The sequence below is a fragment of the Microtus ochrogaster genome, chromosome 4 (assembly GCF_000317375.1).
Source record: "Microtus ochrogaster isolate Prairie Vole_2 chromosome 4, MicOch1.0, whole genome shotgun sequence".
In the NCBI taxonomy this organism is placed as follows: Eukaryota; Metazoa; Chordata; class Mammalia; order Rodentia; family Cricetidae; genus Microtus; species Microtus ochrogaster.
Window position 1 is genome coordinate 16091234 of NC_022011.1, and position 9375 is coordinate 16100608.

The window sequence follows — 9375 nt, forward strand, 5'->3', positions numbered from 1 at the left end:
GCCAGAAGAGGGCACCAGATCTCATTACAGATGGCTGTGAGCCACCATGTGGTTGCTGAGAATTGAACTCAGGACCTCTGGAAGAGCAGTCAGTGCTCTTAACCTCTGAGCCATCTCTCCAGCCCCCTGAATTTCATAAATTTGTTTATAAACGTTATGTCACAGATTCTTTTCCCTTTTTTGAGACGGAAATCTAATTTAGCCCAGGCTGACCTTGAACTCCTGATTCTCCTTCCTGTTGCTTCCTGAGTGTTGGGAGTACAGGTACACGCCACTGCTCTTTACTTTTCTTGTTTGTTGTTTTTTGAGATAGGGTTCCTCTGTGCAGCCCTGGACGTCCAGGAACTCACTCTGTAGACCAGGCTGGCCTTGAACTCAGATCCCACTGTTTGCCTCCCAAGTGCTGGGATCAAAGACTCTTCACTTCTGAAAGCACTTAGATGGCAGTTGTAACTATTGGTAAGTACTCAGGGAGCCTGCCATTTGTACTGTTTGTCAGAAGAGGGCAGCACTGTGTCTCTTGTCAAAAAACAGGATAAGTGCATGTTCTTTTCATTAATTACACACACTCTCACATTTGGGCATTTTATTTATTTATTACTTTACAGTAATAAATGCTAATTTTTTAAAAATTACACAACAGAGCAAGTGAGTCCTCTCGAACTCCTTTCCCATAAGGATACGGAACCCTCTTCAAGCCTGCTGTGGTAGTATACTCCTGTAATCCGAGCACTTGGGAACAGAAGCTGGATGATCAGGGCCAGCATGGGATATGTATATATAGTTGTTTATATACAGATGTAATATGTACACATTATATATATTTATATGTTAGATAACGTATTTATTTAAATCTGTTAATAGTTGCCGTATTGGCAAGACTTTGCTTGTTTGTTTGTTTTGGCTTTGTTTTTTTCAAAACAGCTTCTTTGTGTAGCTCTTTGATGTCCTAGAACTCACTTTGTAGACCAGACTGGTCTTGAACTCAGAGGTCTGCCTGCCTCTACCTCCCGAGTGCTGTATTTAAAGGTGTACACCACCACTGCCAGGCGATTGGCAAGCCTTTAAAAAAAAAATTTATTTATTTATTATGTATACGTGTTCTGTCTGCATATATGCCTGCAAGCCAGAAGAAGGCACCAGATCTCATTATAGATGGTTGTGAGCCACCATGTGGTTGCTGGGAATTGAACTCAGGATCTCTGGAAGAGCAGCCAGTGCTCTTGACTGCTGAGCCATCTCTTCAGCCCCAGCCATACTTTTTTTTTTTTTTTTTTTTTTAAAAGGCATACTGTTTAAAGTACTATAAGGAAGTTTCTTGAAGGATCTTAAGAGATTTGAGCGCTGACAACTCAGACACAAGCTTGGTGTTTGGGTTTAAGTACATCTTTTAATCTCTTGATATTATTATTTTTTCCTTTTTTGTCTTTGTATCAAATTAAAGGCATCACTGCGTCTTTAAGAATGTGAAAAAGTAGCCAGGTGGTGGTGGCGCACACCTTTAGTTCCAGCACTCAGGAGGCTGATCTGGCAGATCTGAGTTTGAGGCCAACCTGGTCTACAAAGGGAGTTCTAAGACAGCAAAGGCCACAGAGAGAAACCATGTCTCAAACCCCGCCCCCCCCCACACACAAAAAAAAAAAAACCAAAAGGAAGAAGCACGAAGAACTAGTGCAAGAATTCCTAAGTGTAAGAATGAGGTAGTGTTAGCATGAAGTTAGTCTTCTAGTTTCTCTAACTTGACTGTTATGCTTGTTTTTCCTCCATGAAAACTATGTAGTTTTTTAAGCCTTGGGGAAGGGAGGAAGATGATCATCCTTGCCCTCCTCTGTGGCATAGCCAGCTGCCCTGTGAGCTCAGACTTTCCTAATGATTCACCTTTTGGAAAAGTCCAGTCATGGAAAAATTATGTCCAAATAAAGACTTTTCAGGAAGATGAGTGAGTGAAAATGAAGTTAAAATGGAATTTCTGCTAAAAACAAATAAATTAATTATTGCTAATAATAGGCCTTTTCCTGTCAGGAGTCTTTTCATGTATGAGATGATTGCAAGTTAACTGTTCTCCTACCTAAAGTGGTAAAAGCTAAATCCCTCACTGCTCTTAACAGTGAACGGAGGCTGGGCACAAGTAGAGAGCCAGCTGGACCATCTTGGAGACACTGACTTGTGGGAGACAATGGCAGAGAGTGGCATTGCTTAGGGATGCTTTCAGGAGAGTGCAAATGCTGTCACTGTTTCGGCTGTCAAATTCCTTAGAAATACCTGAGTCTGTATAATGTTTTCTGGTGGGTATGGGTAAGCTTTGGCACAAGAGATGAAGACAGGCATTCCCAGGGTTCTGTCTTCTCCACGCCTCCTTTGTGACTCTTGCTCTATGGCAGGAGTTGTCATGTCACTTTTGTAGTTGGCTGGCTTGCCGGACTGAGAGTTTTTGATGGAAAAAGCCATATTATATTTCTTAATATGTCTAGTATTTAACAGTATCAGCATTTGAGTTGCTTTCCAGAAAATGTTTACTTAAGTGTGTACTAGAGTCTTGCTGTAGTAAAACAAGAACAACAAAACTAAACATAAGTCACATGATTGCCGCTTTACTCTCCTTATTACTTGGGCAGCTTCATATTATAGCATTCTGAAGTTTTAGCTCTGTGCTTTGATGCTGATCCTTTAAAGTTTGCTTTGGTAATCCATTATTCTGTGGCTCTTTGTTGAGACTCATCCTTCAATTCTAGACTTTCTTTTGTTGTATTTTCCCCTCTTTCTGAAATGTGATTGTTTGAATTCAGATGAGGCTCTATTATGGTTGGGCAACAAGCTGTACTTCAGTAGCACAACACAGTAAAGTGTCTGTTTCTTAGTAGGACCAAGAACATTATGGGTTGCTTAGCACTTAGCTCTGTCACTCAGCCCTCTGGAATATACAGCCTTTAAGGGTGGCTTTTCATTCAATTCCTCTAACTTCAGGATGGGGCTTCATTTCATTCCTGGCCTTCTGTGATTTTCATTTTCTCTAAGTGTTGTGAATCCCTCTGAATTATCAGTGGTGGGGACATAGCCTGTGTTTTGAAGTAAAAAAGGACTAGTTGTTCCTAATGCAAGCTATCAGCTGGTTGTGGCAGTCTTTGCCTCTCTTCCAGACCTTTGAGGGTTCCTGACAGTTGAATGTAATAAGCCTTTCTAGGGCTCTGTAATGCGGAGTGGCTCTCTTGTCATCTGTTTCATATGGCTATAAACTTAGGAGATCAGAGAAAACCAAAGCCAGTTGCTACTTAGATATTTGCTCCTTTTTTTTTTTTTTTGAGTCAAAATCTCATGTAGCTGAGGATTACTTTGAACTCCTGATATCCTGCTCAACTGTCCCAGTATGAAGATATCATAGGCATGTACACCATGGCCAGCTTGTTTGCTACTTTCTGAAAGTTTGATTAATATTTTTTTCTGTTGTATCTCTTCTGCTAATGTGTATAGTTTTAGTTTCATTTATTTGCACTATTAGTAGACTTTGGTAGGAAGTAGATAATAAAGAATACATTAGTTCTTCATTAATCACATTAATCTTCTGTAGAATTATTTAAGACAAGGGACTATTTTGGTTTTGTTTTTTTTTTTGTTTTTTTTTGTTTTTTTTTTGTTTTTCAAGACAGGGTTTCTCTGTAGCTTTTGGAGCCTGTCTTGGAACTCCCTTTGTAGACCAGGCTGGCCTCGAACTCACAGAGATCCGCCTGCCTCTGCCTCCCGAGTGCTGGGATTAAAGGCGTGCGCCACCACTGCCCGGCTAAGACAAGGGACTATTTTGAATCCAGTATTTTGGTATCTCCATTAAGCCCAGTATTTTGATGCAGGATTATTTTGGTTATTGATTTAGCATTGTGACAAATCACCCTAAAATTTATTAACTTGCATAAAACAGCTAATTGTTTTGTTACAATTTCTCATAGTTCCAGAGGCCACAAGGTTCAAGTAGGCAGGCTGTCTTGTGCACTTGTAATCAGACAGTGGTTGGGACCATCTTAAAGATGTTTGCTTCCAGTTCTGATGCTTAAGGACTTATATATCCTGGGGCTAGGAATCCTCAGACATCTGTGGTGCAAAGAGGGGGCCCACTTGTTTGTCCCGGCTGCCTGACTAGCTTAGCCCTGAAATAACCACACAGAAAATGTATTAATTAAATCACTGCTTGGCCCATTAACTCTAGTTTCTTATTGGCTAATCGTTACATCTTTATTTAACCCATTTCTATTAATCTGTGGCAGTGGCTTACCAGGTAAAATTCCCAGCGTCTGGCTCTGGCTCTGCTTTCTTCCTCCCAGAATTCAGTTTTGTCTTCCCTGCCTACCTAAGTTCTGCCCTGTCAGGCCAAGGCAGTTCCTTTATTCATTAGCCAGTACAAGCAACACAGAAGGAAGGACGTCCTACACCACACCTGTGTCTGTGTGGTCTCTGCTGCAGAGTGGCTTTAGGCTAGGAGTGCTAAAGATAATTCTCAAGGGAGAAAGGCCTTAGAATGCCTATAGAGCTGCTTGCACAGAACTCCTTAGTGAGACAGCCATAAATCTTACTCAGTTTCAAGAGGTTTGCTAAGGTTCTGGAAGAGCATGTGGTACGGAAATGTGTGAGAGCCAGTTTGGAAAATACCATGTGTTGAAGAATTTTCACTAGCATCATTGTGTAGTCTCTGGATTTCAGTTTTAATACTGAGGAATACAAATGAGCTTCCTGTTGGTGTATTAGTGCTGTAGAGCAAACCTCCCCACCTCAGCTGTGCTAGCAAACGACAGCAGCGGAGTGTGCTGCTGTGCCCTTCTGGAGTCTGTTTGCCTCATCTTAACTCCAAGTGCCACTGACATCCATAGCACACAGTATTAAGTGCAGCGGTGAGGGAGCCTTTGTTAGAAAAGAGTATGCTGGATGGCGGTAGAGACCTGTGTGCTCTCACAGATGGAACTTAGAGGGTTTATTCTCTCATTTGTGGGCTGTCTTCGTTTGAATATTTATCATGTACTGTCTGACTGTAATTTTAGACCTGCTTACTGGTAATTTGGAATTTAAATAAAATTCCCCAAATGTTTTTATTTATTTATTATACAATATTATGTCAGTGTATATATGCCTGCAGGCCAGAAGAGGGCACCAGACCCCGTTACAGATGGTTGTAAGCCACCATGTGGTTGCTGGGAATTGAACTCAGGACCTTTGGAAGAGCAGACAATGCTCTTAACCTCTGAGCCATCTCTCCAGCCCCCCAAATGTTTTTATTGCCTGGCATGTCAAAGCATGCATTACATATTTCTCTTTCTCTCTTTACCTGGAATATGAGGCATCTTAAGTATCCTTATTTGATTTTTTTTGTACTCAGTTTTATCTGATGCAGTTTTTCCAGATTTGAAAACGGATAGGATTGTGTTACATTCTGCTCCTCCCTGAGTAGTTCGGATTTGTCCAGTTTTAGGAAACTGTGTTTTGTCTTTGGGTTTTTAGGTGCAGAGCAGAAAGGAGCCTTCTGTGGAGTATTTTCTAGTTGTTTGCTCTTGTTTTTAAAATGATAACAATGGTTTTGTCTGTCTCCCATCTCTCCATCTCACCTTTCACTGGCCCTTTGAGTCTTAGTATCAATCTATTAGGTGAGGAATAGTGCAGGGATCTTGTAGCCTTCACGTTAGTAACCAAGTGAGCTGAGACCCAGGAGTGGTTGCTGGAGTCTGCGCTGACAGATGTAATGGAGGAGACTTGGATAAAATTTCATGCATTGTTGTTTTACTTGTTAGTATCAGTCTGGGAAAGCGCCTGTTTGTAGAACTCTTAGAGTGAACTTAAATCATGAGACTCAGTGGCCAGAACTTACTGAAAACTCAGTAATGAGTATGTCCCTAGTTTTCATTTATTTCCTTTGCTACAATATTTGCTTCTTATCCCACTTGTAAATTTTTTTTTGTCGTCTTTTTCTTTGAAATAGGGTGACTAAGGAAGTAGACGCTGCATCTAAGGAAGCCAAATCTTTCCTCAAGCAAAATGAGAAAGAAAAACCTCAGGCAGTTGTCCCTTCAGCGGCAGCACCAGCGCTCCCTGCTGGATCGGGGTGAGTATTTGCATCAGTCCAGAGTGGACTTGGCGCACCGGGGACTTCTGTGCAAGAGCCTGTTTCCAACTGCAGCTGCCACCGCTCCTTTTCTGAGCTAGGGAATGAAACTTCTGCTCTGCCTTGTTGGAAGTTTTTACCCAGATAGAGTTTGCTAGGAAAAATTAGCTACAGGTTGCTTACTTAATAATCCCAGCTTGGAAAACGGTAACCACAAAGCTGAACATGTAAATTGTATACCTAAAAAATGATAATTTTTTGCATGGCAATATTAGCAATTCATCAGCACTTTGACTGAATGTTTGAGTATTTAGTTCCACTCCCACCCCCATGATAGCAGAGGAACATAAGATAGTCTAGTGGGCACAGGGGTGTACTCTGAAGTCCAGCTACTCGGGAGACTAAGATAGGTGGAGGTGGATCACTTGAGCCCAGAAGTTCAAGGCCAGCCTAGGTCTCAGAGTGAGCCCCTGTCTCAAAGAAAGCAGTCAGAAATGATTAAAAGACAGGAACTCTGATAGTTTATTCCTTTCGCACTTTCCATATTTTTAGTTATTTTTAGCTGAAGGCTTTCTCTTTGAAAAAGCAAGAGTTCCTGTCTTCTTATCATATGTAAGAAACAAATAAGAGAAACCCAGGGCTGTAGGCCCTAGGAAAGTGACCACTAGCCAGCCAGCACCTGCAGTAGGGAGTTCTGGGTAGGCCGAGCTCCTCAGCTGCTCCTCTGACCTTCAGATGGCGGGGTGGGGTGGGCTGTCACCTCATTAACATACTCAACTTTGCTGTGAACAGGAAGGTGGTTTTTGAGACAGAGTCTTACTGTGTAGGCCTGGCTTTGCCTGGAGCTAACCCTGTAGACCAGGCTGGTCTCAAATTCACCAAGATCCCTGCCTCTGCCTCCTGAATGCTGGAATTAAAGGTGTGTGTCACCTCATCTGGCAAACAGGAATGTTTTATTTTATGTTTTTTTTCTCCCATTAAAATCCCACCCAATTTTCCTATCAAACTCTACAGGCAAATCTTCATCTTTTTAGCCCTGACTTTGAATAATACTATTACAGTGGTATGTCCCATAGGGTGCACTTACCCAAAGCAAAATCTGAGACCTAGGGTTACATGCAGTCAGTTATGTGAGAAGTGATTCCTGAGAGACCCAGAAAGGGAGGTAAAAGGAAGAAAGACCCCTCTCAGATACTACTACCCACCTTTTCTATTATACATTAATAGTATTGTTGCTATGGAAGATTCTGGCTAATGAGACTCTTATTAAAGGCAGCTGGGGCTATTTGTTATCAGCATAGGACAGTCTCTTTAAATTGACTGAGTGGGATTCCTCCTAAACCTGATCTGTACAGTCCTAGCATAGGCAAGGCTTAGTTGAGAAAAGGTTGAGAGGGGTCTGACTAAAGTTCATTAAGGAGGAAGTCGTCCCGGAGCTGTTACAGAGCTCCGGGGTAGAGGGCAGCTGAGAAGAGGAGAGGTTGCTGACGGCTGTTCTAGTGAAATGTTTTTCAGGAGGTTAATGACCCACTGACTCCCTTACAAAAGGGGTAAAATGAAGTCTGTCCAGATCAGTTTCTTTGAGAGCTATAATGGAATATACCAGAGTATAAGAATATGTTCTAAATATCTGAGTAAAAGTGCATGAATATGGGACTTTTAATTATGTATAGTACAGCATTATTTATGCCTTGAATTTCTGATAAATCACGTGGCCTTCGAGGGTGATCTGCTTATTTTTCTGACCTGTGTCTCAGAAAACTTTTACAATTATAACTGCTTGGAATGCCAAAGGAAGTCATCTGCTTTGGGATTCGGACTCATTTTATCAGTGAGAACATTAGAATATACAAAGATACCACATCCTTAAGTACGGAAGGTCTCTTCAAGGGAGGGGTTTGTGGGGGTTATCTAATATATAAAAGAAAAGTAATGCGGTAAAATGTTTTCCATGGCTTTTTTTCCTCCCAACTTTGGGAGCTGCTTCAGTTTATAGAAATTGTGTGTTTTCCTTTCCTCTAAACAGACTTAAGCAATACAGGAAAACCAGTGCAGAAGACTAAAACATCCTGACCCACATCTCTCAGTAACAAATAAGGACAGATGCAGAGGAGCCAGTGTTTGTAACTGAAAATGTACTTCCTCCACATGTTTAAAATAGCACGCCGTTTAGGCTATAAAAAGCCAGAGTTTGTGTGTCAGGGTTGGAGTAAGCCCTCTTTCAATTAGAGGCCAGAATCATGCTGTTACATTTGGTAGAGGAAAGTACAATGCTTACTTAGTGTGTCCAAATTCCCATAGCTTCACCTCATCCAGGCCTCTTGATCTCTTCCTCCGCATGCTGAATTCTTGCTGCATCAGCTCTACCAGCTGGTAGCTAGCCAGGCTTCAGGCCCTCATTTGCTCTTTCCTTCCACTCCAACATTTACTACTCCATTAGTCTCATCACAACTTAACGATCCTGCTGTGAGCACAGGATTCTTCTGACTGAGTTACTATGTTAAGCTATAGCCTTACAGATTAGGAACAAACTAAGACAATAAAATATAAGATTGAAAGGTACTATTTTTCCCAAGTGGTTTTGTCTTGTTCTTGATGTTTGGACATAGAAAAAGACTATTGTTGAACCCTCGTGGGATGTCAGTTTAAGTAGTGTTTGTCCCAAAGACAGAAAAGATAGGATTTGTTCTAGAGCCACATAAACATTAAGACTTAAATTGGTAGATGGGCATGGTGACTGTAACCCTAGCATCCGGCAGTGAAGGCATGGGATCCAGGAGTTAAAGGCCAGCCTTGAGTACACAGTGAGTCTGTGGTCCACATGGACAGAATGAGACTTGGTCTCTGAAAGCCAACAGAAACACCTGATCTGGTGGCTTGTCAGTTGTTGGTGTCTTTGACTGTCCCAGGAACCTAACTTTGTCAATAGTTCTCTGTCTGAACAGTGGATAGGTGATCTTTCCCAGAGTCCTCAGCAGTTGTAATTATGAACTGAGCTTATTTAGTTCTTAAGCAAGCATAATCATTAACTTTTGATAGAGTAATTAGCATTTCACTTAACAGAATTCAGACATAGCTGCAGTATTGGGAGGAGGTGTTTCTAGCATTTGACTAGACTCTATGTGCCTTTTTTTTTTGTTTTTTTATTTATTGAGGATTTCTGCCTCCTCCCCGCCACCACCTCCCATTTCCCTCACCCTCCCCTGATTAAGTCCCTCTCCCTCATCAGCTTGAAGAGCCATCAGGGTTCCCTGACCTGTGGGAAGTCCAAGGACCGCCCACCTCCATCCAGGTTTAGT

At 41.7% G+C, this 9375-nt stretch overlaps 1 protein-coding gene across 1 annotated transcript in view; it reads left to right on the forward strand.

Moving 5' to 3' along the window:
• The window catches only part of Cfdp1 (craniofacial development protein 1), a 90389-nt gene that overhangs the window by 19203 nt on the left and 61811 nt on the right, over window positions 1-9375 (forward strand). Inside the window, exon 5 of the mRNA XM_005345646.2 lies at window positions 5954-6076. Within this exon, the coding sequence (XP_005345703.1) occupies window positions 5954-6076 (123 nt within the window). The remainder of the gene's footprint in view (window positions 1-5953; window positions 6077-9375) is intronic.